This window comes from Panthera onca, chromosome E1, assembly GCF_046562875.1.
Source record: "Panthera onca isolate mPanOnc1 chromosome E1, mPanOnc1 haplotype 2, whole genome shotgun sequence".
Taxonomy (NCBI): domain Eukaryota; kingdom Metazoa; phylum Chordata; class Mammalia; order Carnivora; family Felidae; genus Panthera; species Panthera onca.
Window position 1 is genome coordinate 5070143 of NC_138352.1, and position 22147 is coordinate 5092289.

General features: G+C 41.7%; 1 protein-coding gene across 4 annotated transcripts in view; it reads right to left on the reverse strand.

Moving 5' to 3' along the window:
• Positions 1-2017: 2017 nt before the first annotated feature.
• ABCA6 (ATP binding cassette subfamily A member 6) overlaps positions 2018-22147 on the reverse strand; it is a 60880-nt gene continuing 40750 nt past the window's right edge. For 2 of the 4 annotated variants that reach the window (XM_060645572.3, XM_060645573.3), the window contains exons 24-39: positions 21381-21554; positions 21051-21164; positions 17369-17488; positions 15652-15729; positions 14044-14135; positions 13219-13339; positions 12014-12131; positions 10607-10698; positions 9957-10123; positions 9415-9490; positions 9243-9337; positions 8468-8587; positions 7946-8086; positions 6250-6329; positions 4189-4244; positions 2018-4067 (exon numbers count right to left, since the gene is read on the reverse strand). In XM_060645572.3, coding sequence (XP_060501555.2) covers positions 3966-4067; positions 4189-4244; positions 6250-6329; positions 7946-8086; positions 8468-8587; positions 9243-9337; positions 9415-9490; positions 9957-10123; positions 10607-10698; positions 12014-12131; positions 13219-13339; positions 14044-14135; positions 15652-15729; positions 17369-17488; positions 21051-21164; positions 21381-21554 — 1746 coding nt within the window. In that variant the 3' untranslated portion in view covers positions 2018-3965. The other 2 variants (XM_060645574.3, XM_081791096.1) reach the window with 2 other exon arrangements.

Here is a 22147-nt window from a genome sequence, read left to right on the forward strand (position 1 = left end):
TCTGGGAAAAGCAGGTTTGTTTTTTTCGTGTTTTCTTTTGCTTTCATACTTCACTTCTTGCCACCAAATGTGTGGGGATTTTTCCCCCCATACTGACCAATTCTCCAACAGCAGCTGGGGGTCCTACAATTTGATTTAGTGCTGACACGATCTGTCTGTAGTGTCAGATCCCACGAGTTAACAGCCCTGTCTCACAAGACTTCCCCGAGTCCCATGTTGCCTTCTCTGATTCTGGCCTTCCAGCTCTAAATGGGGTTCCCATGACCCCATCCGTGGGTTTGACAAGCTAACACAGTTCAAAGACCTCCAGTGGGGGGGTGGGCTCCTGGGTGGCTCAGTCGGTTGAGCATCCGACTTCGGTTCAGGTCATGATCTCACAGTTTGTGGGTTCGAGACCCACATCACGCTCTGTACTGACAGCTTGGAGCCTGGAACCTGCTTCACATTCTGGGTGTCCTTTTCTCTCTGCCCCTCCCCTGCTCATGCTTTGTCTCACTCTGTTTCTCAAAAATAAGTATGTGTAAAAAAATTTTTTTTAAATAAAAGACCTCAGGGGAACACTTACTTATGTTTACTGGTTGATTATATAATAAATTGTATGATGAAGGATTCAGATGAATAACCAGATGAAGAGATACATGGGGTAACTTCTGGAAGGGTTCCAAGCTCAGAAGCCTCAGTCACCCAGGAACTAGGATGCACCCACCACCTTCCCAGCACATTGATGTGTTCACCAGCTTGGAAGCTCCCTGAATCCTATACTTTTGGGATTTTTATGGAGGCTTCATCAGATAGGTGTGATTGACTATTAACTCAATTTCTAACCCTTCTCCCACCTCTGGAGAATAGGGGTAGGGCTGAAAATACCAAGCTTCTAATCACGGTTTGGTCTTTCTGGTGACCAGTGCTGATCTTACAGCCCACCAGAGTCATCTTATTGGAACAAAAGATACTTCTATCATCCAAGAAATTCCAAGGGTCTTAGGAGCTCTGTGTCAGGAACTGGGGTCCAAGGCCAAATGTTAGAAGGAACTGGGAGCCGAGACATTCTATATGTAATCTTATTCTTATTTTTTTTTGCAAGTAAATATAGAGAATTGTAGCCAAGATCAGCTTACCTGAAGCAGAAGCCAGTAGAGCCCAGAACTGGTAGGAACAAGCATCTTAAATGGTAATTTGGTGAATTGTTGGAGGCTGAGTGAAGATTAGCCAAGAACTGGTAGGAACAAACACCTTAAATGGTAATTTGATGAATTGTTGGAGGCTGAGTGAAGATTAGGTGAGAATAGGACGTTCCTGGGGTCAATAGTATTAAAGGGGTCAGAAGCAGGTGCATGTAACTGGCAGAGGGCAAAAGCTATGGGCATGGAAGGATACATCTACTGCTTGACATCTGGAATGAAAACGAGGGCAAGAGGGAAGAGATCCTTTGATCTCTCTCCTTTTCCACCTTTGCGTCTATTGTTGCTCTTTCCTATTGGATTGGTCAGACCCAACTGGAAGCCAACCATGAAAGCGGGGAATTGGTGATACAGTCCGCAGCGGTCAGCCTCCCCTGGAAAGGGTATAGTAGGAAAATAAAGAACAAAACCAGCACAAGACCTGTCTACAATAGAGTTCGAGATGATACAGCTATTTTTCCTTTTAAAAAAAAGTTCCTTTTAGGGGAGCCTGGGTGGCTCAGTCGGTTGAGCGTCCGACTTCAGCTCAGGTCATGGTCTTGCAGTTTGTGAGTTTGAGCCCCGTGTCGGGCTCTGTGCTAACAATCAGCTCGGAGCCTGGAGCCTGCTTCAGATTCTCTCTCTCTCTCTCTCTCTCTCTCTCTCTCTCCTCCCCTGCTCATGCTTTGCCTCTCTCTGCCTCTCAAAAATAAATAAATGTTAAAAAAGTTTTTAAAAAAATTTGTAAAAAATCCCTTTTGTTTTATTCTGATCTCCTTCCATTTTCATACCCATGTATCTGCTTTTGAACATATTCCTAATAAAAACCCAAGTTTTCAAAAACAAGCATATTATGATGGTTTTAGCAAATCATGTCCAGTTTAATCTTTTAAAATATTCATACATCATCTGATATTGGTTATTCAGTACTTTGTAAATGTATTTCTACAACACTTAAGAACATTTATAACTTATAATGAATAGAAGCAAAGATTTCATCATATCATTACGAGAATGGTTATGTATGTTGTGGTCTTGTACATCTGAGCAAAACAGGAGAATTTATTGCCTGAGTTTTAGAAAGAATTTAAATGCAACTCTCATTATGATATGAATTTGTCTTTACAGGGTGCGAAGGATCCTGAATAAACAGTACGATCATTTATCATGGATTTAGAAATATAATGTTCCAGATATAATTTTGATGTATGTAATATATGCAGATAAATATTTAATTGTATGAAAGTTTACAAAATGGATATGAAAAAGATTAAAGTACAAAAGTAAATGAACAAAGAATACAAATAATTAACACAAAATAAAATGCAAACATAGAAAGCTAGAACTCCACCATAAGTTTAAAAGTAAATTAAAACAATTCCAATGTTTTATCAGCAAATATGCGTATATGTTTAATTAAGAAGTTATGTATACTATAATGATTCCACCCCTGTAAAAGAGTTCACTAAAGAAAGAAGTTGATTTTTTTTTTTTTTTTTTTTGGTGTGGAGAAAGTGTGGTGATTCTTTTATTCAATTTTATTCCATTTCTATATTTTTCTCCATTATGCAAATGTTCTTCAATGAGTATCACAATTTGTTTTAAGTTATATAACATATCACCAAAAAAAAAAAAAAAAGGACATCAAGAATACTGCTTGGTACCCAAAAAATTTTCTGGTGATATTCAAAATGAAATAACTATTGCTTAAGGAAAAAAAATAAAATTACATGTAAAGCACACACATATTTTTTTAAAATTTAGTAATAAAAATGATACGTGTGTGTGTATACAGATAGAAACACATGTACATATACATATGTAAGAGGGAAGTGATTTTAAAATAGCAGAAAATACAGTTGGCCCTTGAACTGCATGGGTTTTAACTGTGCAGGCTTACTTACATATGGATTTTTTATCATACAGTACAGAATATGTATTTTTTCCTTATGATTTTCTTATAACATTGTCTTTTCTCTAGCTTACTTATTGCAAGAACACAGCATATAAAACATGACATACAAAATATGTGTTTCTGGTATTGGGAAGGCTTCCAGTCAACAGTAGGTTATTAGTGGTTAAGTTTTAGGGGAGTCAAAAGTTATATGCAGATTTTTGACTACATAGGGGTTTGGCATCCCTAATCCCCATGTTGTTCAAGGATCAACTGTACACAGAAAACTGCTAATGAGCTGGTGATAAATCAACACCTCCCATAATCACAAAATAACATATTCAAAAATTTTAAAATCTGAACAAATGCTGTGATGCCCCTATTTTCAAAAAGTATGTTTGAACTGCTTCTCTGATGTACGTGCTTGTTCATTTGTGAGTCCAAGGGACTCCTCACTCTGTGAATTTCAAAACAATTTCTGAAAAGTTTTCAGAGGAAGACTCTTGGGTTTTACTTGTGTTTTACAGCAAACCCATAAACCTCGTGCATTCCAAATGGGCGTGTAGCACATATTTCAGCAAGGGAATTTTTTAGTAAATGTCATATTTCAAAGTTATATGCCATGTTTGAAGTTATACTTCAAAAAAATTCCAAATTTGTGATCATGTTTTCACAATACCTGGTACCTGGTCTTTAAGTAACTTTATCAATACTTTGTATTGGCTTTATCCCAGATTTTCTATCATTCCTAAATTTAAGAGGAAGAATGATCTTGAAATTTATTCATTTATTAACTAAACATACAAAACATACCTGATATTGATGTTAATGATTTTTAAAATTATATATACTGCCAATTATAACATATAACATAAGCTTATATGACACAAAGAATTAATAGGTTTGAGCTTTTAAGAGTCGTCTGAAGGAGAGAGGAGTTCCCATCTCATGGTTGTATCAATTTCTTCTTCAAAATTCCCCAGCTCCTGTTCCTTAGAAAGCTCTAAAAATACCTAAAAAGGAGACATAGCAGAAGGAAAAAGAATATCAAGTTGTTTATTGTCTTCCAAATTAATAAGAAATATAAATGGTACTAGCGTGTGAAATGATACAAAACCATCAAAGCTGACCCACCTTTTCCAATGTGCACTGGGAGAGGCTGTATTCTTCCAGGTTAAATTTATGTTTCACTGGGGGGGGGGGGGGTAAAAAAAAAGACGAATAGCAGATGCTTACAATTTATTACTAAGAATTTTTTCAAAGGCATACAAAATAAAAATACACACGATTAAAATAAATAGAACATAAAGCTGAAAAAAAAACGCTTGGTGAAAGAATGGAATCACGAAAAGTCATAGTGTTAATATAAATGCAAATTAAGACTCTTAAATACAGAGAACAAACTGAGGGTTATGAGGGTGGGGGGTTAGAGGGATGGGGAAAAGGGAGATGGGCATTGAGGAGGGCACTCGTTGGGATGAGCCCTGGGTGTTGTACGTAAGCGATGAATCACGGGAATCTACTCCTGAAGCCAAGACTACACTGTATGTTAGCTAACTTGACAATAAATAAATTTTTACAAATGCAAATTAAATGAATCTTGATAGTAGAGTTTTCTCATATTACATTTTGATGTGGTTTATTACTTAGTATATGTGTCTTGGGAGACATATAAATTCCTTGAGGAACTACATAATTGATTGGTACATTCTTACACAGAAGAAAAATTTCAGTCCCATCCCTTCCACTTTGAAAGGACCCAATACTTCTGTGTCACTGTCTTCAGCCAGTTTATCTGCTGTACCAAGCTCTATGCTGGGCATCCCCACCGGGAAATCCTTGTGAGACTGGTCATCGAATTTACATATTCAAGCGTTCACAGTTCACTACTCACCCAGTGAGAATCTTCTGTGTGTGAGCCACCCTTGGTACCATAGGCAAAGGAGGGGCGAAAACAAAACCCCTGCGCTCTAAGGGCAGGAGTATGGGCCTTAAATAAATAGGGACTTAAATATATAATAAATGATGACTACTACTAGGGAGAAAAAATAAATCAGGTAAAGGAAACAGGAAGTGCCAAGCACTCTTTTTTTTACAGGATGGCTGGGGCTGGCCATAGTTACCAGGTAAGAAATGAGCAGAAACTTGAAAGAAGTGAGAAAGCAAGGTGGGTAGTTAGGAAACAGAATTTCACGAAGCAGAATCAGCAAGTGCAAAGTCCTGAGGCAGGAGTGTGCAAGTCTGGTAGCATTTAGGAAGTACTGGGAAGTCAGGGTGTCCAGAGCGGAGGGAATAAACCTGGGATTCGTATTCTCTCAAACGCGATGGGCCAGGTACAGGTCTAGGCACTTGACAAACGAACTCATTTAATCTTCCCAATGACCCTGCCAGGTGGGCACTGATATTACCTCTCATTTCTAATTTTTTAAATGTTTATTTATTTTTTTTAGAAAGAGAGAGAGAGAGAGAGAGCAGGGGAGGGGCAGACTGAGGGAGACAGAGGATCTGAAGCAGGCTCTGGGCGCTGACAGCTGAGAACCCGATGGGGGTTTCGAACTCATGCACCGGGAGATTGTGGCCTGAGCTGAAGCCCCACGCTCAACCGACTGAGCCTCCCGGGCTCCCTTACCCCTCATTTAGAGATGGGTCATCTTAGACCTGCAGAGATCCAGTGGATTTACCAAGGTAGAGAGGCTGGCACAGGAGTTGGGGGTTTTCACCACTGTGCTGTGTGAGAAATTACTCCATGACAGTCTGCTGAAAGCCAATGAAGAGGAAGAACAGAGAATTTCCAGTGGCAAGAGGAGCCATGCACAATGCAGGGGACAGACTGAGCAAGAGACACGGACGGTTCATTCACTGTGACAGGAAGGCAGAACACACAGGCACAGAGGCAGGTCTCCTGATGGATGGGGGCAAGGTTTTCCACTCAGGTCACATGATCTTATGGTGGGTGGGATGGGAGGCTTGTGTCAGGCTCCAGCCTGACAGCGCAGAGCCTGCTTGGGATTCTCTCTCTCCCCCTCTTTCTGCCCCTCCCCTGCTCATGCTCTCTCTCTCTCTCTCTCTCTCTCTCTCTCTCTCAAAATAAACTTAAACAAAAGAAAAATATATTACACAATTATCTACCACGAAATTATTACCTAAGTCTGAACAGATTCTTCCAAAATTTTATTTTACAAGGATACCTCTTACCTGCCTCTAATTTGTGAAAGGTCTGAGATAGAGGGTACACATCCGCCAAAGGTATCTTATAGGCCAAGAAGGACGAACACCTGGGAATATGAAAAATGTCATATTTGACGTTGAGTTTCAAGGGGAGAAGATGACCATCAAAATAAATACTGATATTGACATCAGTTTCCTCTGAAGAAAATAAAAATAATGCCAGTTAACGTATGGCTTATGTATAGAACAAATAACATGACCGATGGAAAATCCTTAAAAGGTCTTTGGTGGCTGGCTGTTGGAGCGAATTCTCCTAGAAATAATGCAGCTTATCTGCATGTATGCTCAGTGTATGTAAACCTTTCTGTTATTGTTGTTGAACATGGGCATCTGAACTGATCCCTTTGCTTAGTTTAAATTAGGTTGCAATTAGGGGCGCCTGGGTGGCTCTGTCGGTTAAGCGCCGACTTGGGCTCAGGTCACGATCTTGCCGTTCGTGAGTTCAAGCCCCGCGTCGGGCTCTGTGCTGACAGCTCAGAGCCTGGAGCCCGCTTCGGATTCTGTGTCTCCCTCTCTCGCTGCTCCTTCCCTGCTCCTGCTCTGTCTCTGTCTCTCACAAATAAATAAACATTAAAAAAAATTTTAATTAGGTTTTAATTAATTAACTTAATATTTCATCTTTGTCACTAGAAATCTAAGGGAAGGGGGATGTGAGGTTCAGAGAGAGGGACCGACTAGGGAAAGTTCAAAAGGCTTTAACTATAAACTTCCCTGAGCTCTGAGGACAGGAAGAGCCGGAATGGATTGTTTCCACTTGTTACTTCCAGCTGCATGACTTGGTGTCTAGTCTCAGCTCATCCTCAAATGGCTGTCTGATGCCCCCCGCTGGCCCTAGAGCTGCTCACACCTCCAGGCCTGGCCCCTTTCAGCCCAGCCCTTCCTCTTCCAGCCTTGGCACCCATGGCCATCCCACCTAGATCAAAATCGCTTCTTGGAGTTGTAACACCAAGAGGCTGGAAACAGGACTGGGTTACTTGCCCTGGCACAGCCTTAGAGAGTTCCGTTATATTCATGCTGGGCTAAAATGGAAATAGCAGTTGCTATCCCTGCTTCTTTGGCATGCTCCTCTCTCCACGGAGTTCCAAATTCAGTTCTTGTCCCGCCTCCTCGCATCGTCCCCCATCAACAGGCGGGCATACACAAACACACGCCGACGTACAGGTCCACACACGCGCCTTTCTGTTCTCCATTTTGAGGCGTGAAAACTCATTAGAGGGAGAATGTTTGATGATCTCGACTGCTGTTTGTTTCCTAGAGGGGAATTCACCCTAAATACGTTACATCTTTTAAACTGTAAATATTTACATCTTTTAAATATTTTCAGGGAGGTCTGTGGAAGGCGCATGGGGCCAACTGTGGTCCCGTGTGGGTTCCATGCAGGAGAAGTTCCTTTCCCCCAATTTTTCCAAGTCATGTTCTGGGTTGGGGCCAGCCCTGGATGGCTGAGGAGGCTCATGCAAGGTGTCCTCAAGCCTTCCTAGGGGACACAGCTTCCTGGGTGGCTCTCCAACCTCTTACAATCTGGAGGAGTCTGTAAATCGGTTTTTGAGGTCCCTAACTATTATTATGAAGTCAAATCATCCTGAAGTTCTCACAGAGCAGAAAAGAAACCACTTGAGTGGGTAAAGCCAACAGGTTTTTCCATAATCAGAAGCTCCTTCACCTTTCCTGCTGTGCAGCCTGTGGGAAGAGCTTCAGAATCTCGGCTTGAACCCAAGTCACCTGGGACGATTCCTTCACTTTCAGTTCTAGAACGTAATCCTTGCCAAGTTTGTTTTTCAGGTGTTGGATGGAGCCGATGCACCTATGGGCAAGAAGGAAAACATGTTGGAAAAAATGTTACTCCTTAAATTTCTTACATTATTCCTTTTTTTTTTTTTTAATATTTATTTTTGAGAGAGAGGGGCAGAGAGAGTGGTAGAGAGAATCCCAAGCAGGCTCCCAGCCATCAGCGCAGAGCCCAATACGGAGCTCGAACCCACGAACGGTGAGATCATGACCTGAGCTGAAGTCAGACTCTCAACTGACTGAGCCACTCTTACGTTATTTTTAAATTTCAGATGGAGGGAAAGGGGCATCCCTGAGTGAACTGAAGGAAAGAACTCTAGGCGCTCACAGCGATTTCGCCCTTCCTGTGGGGAATCTTGTTCTGAGGGTCAAGCACAGACTCCAGAAACACACCCACCTCAGCCTTCCAGACACCATGATGGCGACACGGTCACAAATGGCCTCTGCTTCAGCCAGGTAATGGGTGGTCAGTACGGCCCCCTTCTCTGTGTTTTTAATGGCTGCCTGGATCATCTGCCTGAAGCACATCAAAAAATTATCATTAAAAAAAGGGTAGAAAAAAAGAGAGAAATGGAGGGAGAATTGTAGAAAGAAAATACAGTTTAGGAATCGTTTTTATCAGCCAAGTTTCTAATTAAAAAAGCAGAAATGTGAATATCGATTAGGTTTCTGATAATACGAAGTGTTTAATATTTTAACGCTTTGATATTAATATTTAATATTTTTAGGTATGCCAACGGTATTCTGGTTAAGTATTTTTTAACATTTATTTATTTTTGAGAGACACAGAGAGACAGAGTATGAGCAGGGGAGGGGCAGAGAGAGAGGGAGACAAGAATCCGAAGCAGGCTCCGGGCTCTGAGCGGTCAGCACAGAGCCCGACGTGGGACTCGAGCTCACAAACCACCAGATCATGACCTGAGCCGAAGTCAGACGCTTCACCGACTGAGCCACCCAGGCGCCCCAAGGGTTTTTTTTTCTTTTTTTAATGTGAATACCACATGAAGATGATACATCAGAGAATCTATGTGTTAAATATTTATTTTCCCAATTATACGGATTATCTCCACTAGATTAGAAATGAGTGGATTTGGTGTCCCGAGATCAGTTTAAAAACACAACTTTTGCATAAAGGTTATACTCCTGGCTCTGAGGGTCATGATAATGCTCACCACATTTGCTGCTGCCCTCCTGGATCCATGCCCGTCGATGGTTCATCCAGAAGCAGGATAGGTGAATTTCCCAGGATGCTCAGCACGAAACACAACTGAAAAGCAGAGACGCACCTCATTTCGCTGCTTCCATCATACCGGCCCTCAGAGGAACATCACACATCACACGTACCTTTCGAGTGGCTCCTGCCGTCAATTTCTGCACCGGCACATTTAGCTGTTCGCGCAGGGTGAAAGTATCCACCAGCCTGATGGGAAAAGGATGAGAATATCAGAGCAAAAGAGGATGTTTGGAAAATGTGATCCCACAGAAGAGTAATAGCTTTTGGAGGGAAGCCTGGCACTGTTCTTCTGAAACTCGAACGATCGGAGAGAAGAACAGTTCGTTTTGGAACATGGAAGGCTTTTCATCTCGTAAAAAGTCCTGGAGGGTAACCAGAATTTCGAACTTGGAACTGAAACGGATGCTTATGCGTGATCATCCATTCATTTAACACCGTCCATCATTATATGCATTTTTGTGTTTTTTAAAGATCCCTCAATCAAGGATGCGGGAAACAGCTCCCGCCCTCCAACCCTGCCCTACCACTGACACTCTCTGAAAAGGGGGAGGCGTCGCTTCTCCTCTCCATTCTTTATTAGTGAATTCAGCATCAGTGGTACAGCCTCCCTCCCTGCCTGGGGACCGAAAGGAACCAGATGACCTCATTTTACCGTGAGATGGCACCAGTGGCGTCCTCTTTCCTCAGCCCTTTGATGGCAGTGAACACCTCCAGATGTTCCCTCACTGTCAGGCAGGGCCACAGCACGTTCTCCTGAGGACAGTACCCCAGGAAGCCCACCATGCTGTCTCCCTGATGACCCCAGCCTCTCAGCTCCACCTGAGAAAGTAAACCGGTTTTAGACCCACACGCAGCCTTTTCTCTCATCTCACGATTCCCCAAGACACCGACACAAAGCTAAAAAATACCGCAAGTTTTTGAGCATCGACAGACTATTATCAGATTGAAATCATAAAGCCTTTGTCTTTCTCTGTCTGACTTATTTCAATCATTTCACAGTATACCCTCTACGCCCAACCACGCTGTTGCAACTGGTAGAGATACTGAAATCATTATATTGTATACCTGAAACTAATTTAACACTGTTAACTGCGCTTCAATAAAAAAGGGCTTAATTAAAAAGATAAATAAATAGACAAAAATTAAAAAGCTAAAAAAATGAATACAATAGACATCGGTTCATACATTTCTTCTAGAAAATCATCGAAGCTGCTAAAAGTAGAGTCTCACGAAGATACAGCCTGCATTTATCACGAAATTTATAGTTTGGGAATAAAAAATCATTCTTCCATTCTTTACTACCTCTCCAGCTGTGGGCTTTGCGATCCCAGAAATCATTCTAATAGATGAACTTTTACCGGCACCGTTAGGTCCTAGCAATCCCAAAATCTCACCTGAAAGAGAACCACTGATTATCAATCTGCGAAGTGAGTCATCACAAACTCCACGCACGGCACTATTTTGAAATTGATCACATACATGCAATTCATGTCACCAAACCATGTCCTTTAACTCCTATAATTATATGAAATAATAGTGAAAAGCTTGTGGGTTTGATGTCAATAAGTCTTTTGTCTTCCAGATTACTTTTTTCAGGGAAAAATGTGCCAGGTGCTTTTCGGTAGTAGGCACCAGATGTTCTGAGTCCATGGTTGAGTGATCCCTAAACTTGGAAAGGCAGGGACATTTTTGTCCATCCCGAATTCCCCCACCTGCATCCAAGCCACCATTGTCTTTCATCTGAACTGATATAAGAGCCCCTTAACTTGTCTGGCACCCATATTTACAAGCCAATAATAGCCAACGTGCGATTTTTTTGCAACGCTTAAGTGCTAACCAAAAGCTGGCTAAAACCTCTCTGGTGGCATTCTACTAATTTGGTATAAAAATCTCAACCCGTGGCTGTATTTCGCAGAGTGGCACCTAGTCTGGCCCTGCTCCCGACTCGGACTTCCTCTCTCCCATCTGCAGCTGCATCACTAGTCTCTCCGTGCCTCGACCATTCCAAAGGCAACCCCAGGTCTGAGTCCCTGCCCGTGATGTTCTCTCTCCCTGGGTGCTCTTACCTCTTCCTGCTCGCATAACTGACACCTTCTTATCACCCAGGTCTTGGCTTAAACGTTACTGCTCTAGAAAGCTCTTCCCTAACCCTAAGTGAATGTAGCCCCAAGCTGCTCGTGCCATTTCACGTATCTGAATGCTCCACATAGAAATTGCTTGCTATGTGCTGGGGCGCCTGGGTGGCTCGGTCGGTTAAGCGGCAGACTTTGGCTCAGGTCATGACTTCATGGTTCGTGAGGTCAAGCCCAGCGTTGGGCTCTGGGATGACAGCTTGGAGCCTGGTGCCTGCTTCAGATTCTGTATCTCCCTCTCTCTCTGCCCCTTCCTCCCCCCTCAAAATAAACATTAAAATATATATATATATATGAAAGAAATTGCTTTTGTGCTGACACTTTTCTTGATAAGTTAGTTTTGTTTTTTGATCCTCTCTTAGGATGCAAAATCTATGAGGATAGGGACTTGCCTATTTCTTTCATGATTATATTCCAGCACCCAAAGTAGTCCCTGGCATGCTTAAAAAATATATGTTGAATGAATGAATGAATGAATGAATGAATGCTTCAGCAAGTACAATGGTGCCTATAACATAGATATTCAGTGGGGTACTTTTAAAATAATGGTGAATAAGCTTAAGTGATTCTGCCAAACCTTTTTTAACACAGAAGGAGATATTTCTTGCTGCTATTTTCTTCTTTCTCTTTGAGAAGCAACTTTTCTTCTGCCCTGCATACTCTTTGTGGAGACAGCTAGCAATTATGACAGGTTTCTGGAATAGAGGACAGTGTGATTTTCCTCTTAAGCTTCACAGATGTTATGTTCCTATGTTCTCACTGCTGGACTCTTTCTTACTCTATGTCATAAAACAAAGTATATTTCAGATTGACAGTAATCAAATCAATACCACTTGTTTCAAATGTAATGTGCATTCGTTGATGTCAATAATATTTCTTGCTTCTAAAATTAACACAGATAGCTTCGTGGAAACTGGCTCATTGCCTTCCCAAAAGTGCCCAAGCTCACAAGCACGTCATAACATCTGTCTAGCAGATAAAAGAGTAACCCTTTAAATCTTAATCCCTATTCAGCATTTGAAAACAAATCTCACCTAAATTCCCCAACTTGGGAAATGTTTGGTTTTGAAATGATAGCTCTACCTATCAAAGCCCATTTTTCTCAAAAGGGGAATAGAACTGGGGCTCCTGGGCGGCTAAGTCAGTTGAGGGTCCCACTTTGGCTCAGGTCATGATCTCCTGGTTCCTGGGTTCGAGCCCCGCGTCGCACTCTGTGCTGACAGCTCAGAGCCTGGAGCCTGCTTCGGATTCTTGTCTCCCTCTCTCTCTGTGCCCCTCCCCCACTCGTGTTCTGTCTCTTTCTCGCTCAAAAATAAACATTAAAAAAATTTTTTTTACAGTGGAATAAAACCATTATATTCTGTGTTCTCCTTTCACCTTGAGGATACCCCAAAGAAGCGCTTGCATATTTAAGAATTATGAAAAGGCACTGAACTCTGGGGCACCTGGGTGGCCCAGTCAGTCGGTTAAGCGGCCGACTTCAGCTCAGGTCAGGATCTCACGGTCTGTGAGTTCGAGCCCCGCGTCGGGCTCTGTGCTGACAGCTCAGAGCCTGGAGCCTGTTTCAGATTCTGTGTCTCCCTCTCTCTCTGACCCTCCCCTGCTCATGCTCTGTTTCTCTCTGTCTCAAAAATAAATAAACGTTTAAAAAAAAATTTTTTTTTTTTTTTAAAAGGCACCGAACTCCAAACTTTCACAATGAAAACCAGCATATCGCCCTCTATTCTCGATAGCTCTTGAATATAGGGCCGTTAACATCCACTTTGTCACTTGCTTTTCTACCTCCTCTGAGAGTGAAGTGGCCAGGGCAGTTGCCGTTCTTATTCTTTCTGCTTTCACATCTTCATCCTCGTCACCAGGTTCTTCTGGATTGGGTTGAGCACCTCTACTTTGGGGGGAAATTCTGTGGACAAAACGAAATGTAGGACAGAGGTTTCTTCGTTATGAATGATATCCTTCAGTCGGGAGCTCTGTGATCGTGCCATTGTCCTTTCTTTCAGTAAACTGGTGATGATGATCATGGCCCTGTGAATACACTGCTTCCGCTTTCCCCAAGAGCTCCCATCCCCGTGGCCAGAATTGCTCCCTTCATGCCCTCCATGTTGTTGCCCGTCTTCCAGTTAGAATCTCTGACCCGTTCGAATGTGCTGGCAAATAACTGCTGCTGCTTTCAAAATCAGGTCACCTACGTCTTCTCTGTTGACTCTGAGCCCAACTTAAGGACACCTGACATTTGCTTCAGCATCTTTTACTGTCCGCCCTTCCTAGAGCTCTTCTAGAAGGTCCCTGTTATGAAACACTCTGGGCTACATTCCTCAACCAACTCCATCCCACCTCCTCTGTTCAAGGACACGTGATCACCTGAGAGGAGAGACTGGCATATCTGAGTACTCGTTAAATTCCGGAGGAACTGAAAACTTCCCTCCGCCGATGAGTGACGGAGAGTCCTGTTTCCAGGCAGTTAAGTCAGCAATCCAGCAACCATCGTGAAAATCAGCCTGCTGCATACGTTGTCAATATAAACCCACGCCAACAGGTCAGTAGCGCAGCCGCTACGTAGGAAGGTTCAAATGTGATACTAAGTTCGAAATTAAGTTTTCTCCCAACCTGAAAACAGGATCCCTTCGCGTTATTTTCTTTCCCCATTTCGCTTCCATGCATCTCAGGAGAAACACCAGTATCAGCGTCTGAAAGTAGGGCTAGGAGCAAAGAACAGCGGTTACACGTTGGCATAAGTTCACAAACATTATTTAAGCGTCTGAATTAAATTGGTGGCCTTTGTCTTCAGGTAAAATACAGGCGAATCGTTCTTACAAATCCGGGGAGAAAGCCGGCTGTCCGGTGACCATCCAGCTCTGTGCCTCCTTTCTGCTCACAACCCACATCCTGGCTGTCAGCTGAGTTTATCTGCCCTACCTTCAAAATCACCCGGAACCCAACTGCTTCTCACTCCTGCCTGTGCTGCTCCCCTCCAGGGTCCAGGCCGCCATGATTTCTTATTGTGATATTACAACACCTTGCTCCCCGGTCCCCTTCTCCTTCTCCTCCCCTTGCCCCCAACATCTGTGCTCAACACAATAACTAGAACTACTCTTTTACAACATAAGTCTATAAATAAACTTAAAAACAAAAAAACACAGGGTGCCTGGGTGGCTCAGTCGGTTAAGCATCTGCCTCTTGATTGTAGCTCAGGTCATGATCTCATAGGTTTATGGGTTCGAGCCCCGCATCGCACTTTGCATTAGCAGCACAGAGCCTGCTTGGGATTTTCTCTCTCTTCCTTGCTCTCTGTCCCTCTCCCACTCACACTGTCTCTGTCTCTCTCAAAACAAATAAACTTGAAAACAATAAAATAAACTAAAACATAAGTCTAATCATATTGCTTTGCTTAAAACCCTCCAATGAGTCCTCAGTTACTCAAAGAAAAGGTAGTCCTTAGAGTGACCCAGAATGCTCTGTGTCAGCTCTTTCTGTCCTCTTTGCACTTTACCCCATGACCTTTGAGATCTTCTCTTGTACCCTTCTCTCCTTGGTCACTCTGCCACGATCACACTGGCCTCCTTGCTTACCCTGGGACAAGCCAGGGTCCCTCGTGCCCCTATTACAGGAATGCTCTTCCCCAAGCTCTCCCTACAGCCTGCTTTCTTGCCCCACCTCCAATCTTTAGTTCTCAATCAGGCCTTTCCTGACTATCCATCGGACACAATATATACTATTTATTTTAGTTTATTATCTGGCTCTTTCAACCAGAATATAAACTCTACAGGGGCAGGGACTTCTGTCCAGTTTTGCTTCTATGTCTGGAAAAGTAATGACACGTTGTATCCAGAGACAGTAGCTTTCTTCAGCCCAAGCATACCAACAAAATCATCTTTCCCTTTCATTTTTATTATTCAACATTGCCCTTTTTATCTCTAATTCAAAGGACTTAAGTTACATTGAACCTGTGTTTCTTACAAGCTCTCTCAAACTTGGAGGTGGCATAAAAAGAATAAATAAACATGAAAAGTTAATTTTCTATTAAATTCTGGACTTACCCAGTCCGCTCAGGCATATAAAAACTAACTCATGATTTGGATTCATATCTGAATTATCTTATTCTGAGACTGTATCAAAAGGGCTTTCAAAGCTGGTACCCATCAGATAAAATCAAATATTGTAGTAAATGGTAACTATAAAAAAAAAATAGGTAAAGAGGTAGAAAGGCCTTCTTACTATTAGGCATACTAGAAGATCAACTCCACTCAGATCAAAATGGTGGTCCTGATTGTCTGAATGGTACGCCTGGGCTCTCTGCAAAGACAAAAAGAAAAAGAGCTAAGTGGAAATTCATCAGCTTTATGATTTGCATTTAAATAATGAAATTCCAAAAAATCAACCAACCAACCAATCAATAAAATTAAATTCCACAAATTGCATATTTTCAATGCAAGCATCAAGCTTGAGTCCTCTGTGTGCACTGGTGACAAATATTCCACTGCAGGGAAGAGAGGGGACTGCTACTCAATGCTGTCTCCCAGTGAACAGGTGACCTGTGTCTGTTCTCTTTTCCAATCTTTTGTTGTTGTTTAATCTTTTGTTTTAACATTTGCTTCGGGTCTACTGAAGGCATCACAGAGAGAGGATCCTTGTGAAAAATAATAGGGATTGAAATATCTGTCCCAAATGCCCCTCAAGAGCCTTTTCTGGGCCCCTCCCTACCCTGATGGTGACTTTCCCACCATACTAGTTAGCCACATCATGCTATTCTTCCATCATCCATCAGTACGTTCAGAAAGTAGCTCATTCCTCCTAAATAACGTACGACAGATGTAAGTTAGTGTGGTTCACTCGGCAGGTCTGCTTATGTTTTAGGGGATTGCTTTAAGCAAAGGAAGGGATTTCCAATTGAGAATTCTAAGTGTTCCTCAGTCAATGGAAAAGTGCTTATGCAGACAGAGGGCTTCCCAGGGGCCCCAAGAACATGAGGGATTAGGGCAGCTTTCCCTACTTTCTTTGAAGTATCATCCAGGATGATGTGGGGCCCTAAAGAGCATCTTCCTGGCTGAGCTACCCAGCACATCTATCTCCTCGTTCACTTCTTTCCATTTGAATCCCACTTTCTTTAATGCCTCCTGGTCTTTCCTGTTTCAGTGCCTTTGCCTCCCTCCACAGAACATGCTTACCTTCTGCCCCCTTCTCCTGCTAATTAATTCTGACTCATTCTTCAGGATCCTGTGGAAGCGTTGCTTCCCCCAGAAGAATCATCTGACTCTCTAGATCATGTCAGCTGTGCTTTGTATCCTGCCCTTGGCACTTTGCCCTTCTCTTTTGGGACTTTTAAGCCTTTTGCACTGAGTTGTTTCACCAAGTGAATGGTGAAAGGATGAATTGTGCTATCTTGCTCATCAGGTGTCCCCAATGACCCGCACAGTACCTGACACAGAATACTGTTTCCCAAAGACCAGCACAGGGTCCAACACAGACCACTGGTTAATGTGTACTTTCGAATGAATAAATGACCCTGTATATGGTTTTATCCTCACAATGGATAATGAATACCTATTAAACTAGGCAACGGTTTTCAATCTGGCATTAGATTTGAATAGCATTTGACAATGCTTATGTTTTGCAAAGTGCCTATGGCAAAACTTTATTGAGGTTAACTTTTCATGCCAGGAAATTCACCCATTTTAAGTATACAATTCAAGGATTTTCAGTAAATTTACAGAGTTGGGAGAGCATCACCACAATTCACCTTAGTAACATTTTCATCACCCCAAAGAGATACTTCATATGCATTTGCTATCAAACCCCATTCCCAACCCAACCCAACCCAACCCAACCCCAGGAAACCACTAGCCTGCATTCTGTCTTTACGGAATTGGGGCAAAGCACTTGAATAGGCTGCATATTCAAAATTAATGACCTATTAACGGTTAATATTTCTTACCTCTGCCAAAAAAGCTAGAAATTCACCCATGGTGGATGAGGGAATTAATATCATGCTGGAAATCAAGACAGGTAAGTTGAAGTGATTCATTACAAGGGTGTCAAACATGATGGTTGAAGTCTACAAGGCAAGTGAAGACATATTGCATGTCAGACATAGACGGTCCATTGATATTGGGGAAAATATTTAAAATGTAAATGTTATCATCTATATCAGAATTTCCCCACATACAGATTTACCACTTTCAGATGGAGAAGGGAAGGGAGGGGTTTTAGTTAATGAGAATGAACGTGACTGTGAGCTCTCCAACAGAAACATTTTACATAAAAACCTGGAGATTAAGGCAAAGACTTCCTGAGAGTGCATTACGTGCAGTCTAAGACAAGATAAAGAGAGAAATCACCCTTTTACAGCTAAGGTAACAATATTGTGAATGTATAAAAACCTGCATAAGATGAGAAGCTATATGGGTAGTTACTTTGTTTTATTTTTTTATTTAAAAAAGTTTTTGTAATGTTGTATTTATTTTTGAAGGAGAGAGAGACAGAGTGTGAGTGGGGGAGGGGCAGAGAGAGAGGAAGACACAAATCCGAAGCAGGCTCCAGGTTCCGAGCTGTCAGCACAGAGCCCGACGCGGGGCGCAAACTCACGAGTCTTGAGATCACGACCTGAGCTGAAGTCTGATGCTTAACCGACTGAGCCACCCAGGGTCCCCTATGGGTAGTTATTTTAAAAAGTCCATACTGCCTCCTACCTAGACTAATGCTTTCTCAATGTCATTCCTGCTCCATTTACGCCCCATTCCAAACAGATAATTTTATCTGCATTTTGATTACACTGATTGATTTTGAGACTCTGCATTTTGATTACAATGGACTTATTTGCTTTCAAAATCCTGGTAAATGTGGGATGAGGGATAAAGATGATTTTTCATTGTTCTGTTTTAAAGATCAGTTTATTAGTCCACAGTGTGTATTGAGCACGATATTGAACCTTTTCTGGATCTTATTAGTGTGAGAATTATCATAAAAATAGTAAAAGTTGTAGCTATTAAATTTGCTGAATATCACACAAACCCCAGGCATTAAGAACTTGGCATGCGTTGTTTGTTTTAATGCTCACAACACCATAATGTGGTCATTCTTGCTATCCCTTCCTTGTATGGGAAATCCAGGGTTTGGAGACCATAACTAACATCCCCAAGACCACACAGTCAGTCAGTGACAAAGTCGGAATTCAAAACCCTATGTGTGTGTGATGCCTAAGTCTTTATGTCAGAAAACTATACTGTTTAGTGGGTTACATAAGGGAATGTTGAATGGCTACTCAGTGAATTTAGAGTTTGGGGGGAATGGATAATCTACACATAAAAAACAATTGGGAATACAACTAAAGAAGTTGTAATCAAGGGTTCAGTAAGAGCACAATAAGCATTTTAGATGGCAAAATTTCAAAAACATTTTCTCATTTTACAACCAATAAGCTAAGACTCAGTGTGCAAAGAAGAGAGGTTACCTCCCTTCTTGGGCTGACATCATGGGCACCATCATGGGCTGACAGGTGCTTCCTTATTAGACAGGGACCTAAGATACCCATGAGGTACCACACCCTGTGGGCTATGAGAATCCACTGGACTCCAGAAACAAACTGACAGCTGACTGTGGCTTCACTCAGTGATGGAGAGGCCTCGCCTACACTGTCTTTGCAAATATACCCAAGATCACAAAAGGACAGCTGCACTGCCCATCGTCCGATACATTTCTATATATGATCTGTGAGTGATAATGAATGACCTGGCGTGGTTTAAATGGATACTAACTGCGTCGTGCAAGATCGGTTCTCGCAATACACGTTGCCTCAACACATATTTCAAATAAAATGATAAGTTCTTTGTACCAGGCACAAAGGTATTGCAAAACAGCTTGAGGTCTGTGCGAAGATGGACGGTGCATGGCAAATCAAAGAGTTACGCCCAAATCAAGATGCTGATCAGAACAGACTTTAAATTAATATTGTCAACCTTGCTGCTACCTCATACCTTGTGACATGTGTAATGATGTGCGTGAGGTTGGAGGCGTCAATTTTATTCTTGAGTCGCCAATAGTTTGTGTGTGACCTGGAAACAAGCGACTCATTTTTCCTCCTCTATAAAGTGAGGCGAATGATACCAGATAACGAATTTTTTTTTTTAAATCTGACGTTCCAATATTCCATAAGTATGTAGCTTCTTTTCACTGATAGAAAAATAAAATGTTAGAGACCAGCACACTGAAATAGATACAGATGAGGAAGGAAAAGGGAAAATAATCAGAAAGTATAAGCCTGTATTATACTGGAATACTAGAGTATATATATATTTTTTACATCTTGGACAAAGAAATCCTTATTTTCCAAAATTTACTTTGACTCTGCAATACTGCCTCATCTAATTTTACTCTGTAATAATTCAAAAATAGTTGGCAGCAAAGGAAAAAGCCACCCAATCATATGTAAATATATTTCTATTTGAAAAACTGTTTTAGAGCTGCGTGTTCAATTATCTGCTGTAGCCCTTTATTTACTAGTTGGTTCATATCACAGTGTGAATGTCTTAACCATCACGTTATTCCACAATCCTAATAGGACAGGTGATTTGCATTAGCATGACTTTGCTTAGAAAGAGCAGAGTCAAATTTCTTCATTCGTTCATTTATTCACTTACAGCTGAAAAATTATGCAAAAGAATTTATATGACAATGCGGAATCTATTTTGCCTTCTACCATGTTTTGAAGGAAATTTGCCTTCACGAGACTTTCATTATTTATATCTTCCCCGCTCCCTAAGCCAAGCAGTGAGAGCTATTGTTCTGGCAGATTCTGGTGTATCGAGTCTGGAAAGCCTTCATATTCTGTTGAACTGATACCCTTTGGGGGCACCTGGGTGGCTCAGGCGGCTGTGCGTCCAACTTCGGCTCAGGTCGTGATCTCTCGGTCTGTGAGTTCGAGCCCCGCGTCGGGCTCTGTGCCGACAGCTCAGAGCCTGGAGCCCGTTTCAGATTCTGTGTCTCCCTCTCGCTCTGCCCCTCCCCCGCTCATGCTCTGTCTCTCTCTCTCTGTCAAAAATAAAAAAAAAAAAAAAGAAAGAAAAAAAAAAGAAATGATACCCTTCGAAATCCTAGAACTTGGCTGACAAAATTCTGTCCACGTTTTCAGCAATCTTGGGCATTCAGTAATCTTTCATTCATGTTGACCAATAAGTTCTCTGGCGTAGGTACAAAAACATCTCCAATCTTGGAAATTATTAGCGTCTGAGGTTCAAGGATACCTTCTTGAAGCCCGTAGAAATGGACTGTGACATTTGACAGTACAGTCCATTTCTGCTGACAAATGTTACAAAGCCATTTTTTGTTCTAATGTCACCAGGAAGCCCTGTATTCTGAAGAACCCATAAACTCAATAGTAGCACCTTGCACTTCCGGTCTTCTGTAAGGTTCTCCAGAAACGCTAGTCAAAGGGTTGTACGTGACTTCTTCAGGAAGGTCACTGACTCGGAAACATGTAACATTTCCTCTCCTTTCTACAGTGTAATCGAAAGGTATTACTTTTTTCCCATTTCTCAAGGCAAAGGTGATCATATCTAACGTGACAGTGAAAGTTTAAAAAATAACTGTCTCTCTACCAATAGGTTTGTACGTGTACTTACGATAAAGAAGCAAAATGACCAAAGGCCACTATTTTTTCTCCTCTTGCGAAAAATAAACGATATCACATACGTCAAGAAGACCAGCGAAGCTGCATAACCAAGCGTAATCACAGCCTGAAGATAATACAAACAGTATCAGGGTCAAACCCTGAAGTATTAACTGAGGGAAAAATGAAATTACAAATCTTTTAAAATGTCTTGTTGCACATGCACTTTGAATTTTTTTTTTTGGTTTTAGTCGATGACAAAATGAAAATGTGTATGTCTTCCTTATAGAAAATATCAAGCATTATAATTTATAAGATATTGTCTATATGGTGTGTCACTTACCAGAGCAAACACAATTCGACTCGTGATATAAATGCTCGTCATGTTTGCGATGTAGAAAATTAAATACATTGAAAGGAGAAGAAAAACAAAGAGGCTAATATCCACCAGTGCCTGCCCACACCAGTAGGCAGAAGGGTAGAGGCCAGAGATCCATAGCTGGGACTTAATTCTCCTCTGATGAGAAAACAGGAGATACACAGATTCAGTTGAAATCCAAATCCAAAACAAACACACTGGGGGAGATTTTAAAGATAAATGTAATCAAGTTATTGTAGATCTTCTAATAATTTAATTATGCACATACTGTTTAGAACCCGAGGTCTAAAGAGCCAATTCCATAATGGCGGCCATTGTGAAAACATGTTTTATTTTATAGGTTAGATTCCCACTTTAACACATGCCTAATGAATAGAAAAGCAGATCTCATAATGATCAAGGCATAGGCCTCCTTCAAGACAGATATTGTTCTGTGACCTGAAGGACAATACCCATTACCCAAGTATGTTCTGGGAGTTCCAGGCTCAGAATAGGGATGGTGATTCAAAGTTCATCTGGCCCATTGGCTAAATCTGATTTAACTGTTTTGCTTTGGATCACAGACAGGAACAAATACAAATACAACCACAAATTTTATCTTTGTAAAATATAAAGTCAAATATAATTCAGGGCCCACTTCAGGGTCTACACCAAAAAGAATTGAAAGCAGGGTCTCAAAGAGATATCTGTGTCTATCACAGTAGAAAGGGGACGTAAGTCTTCAATCTGGT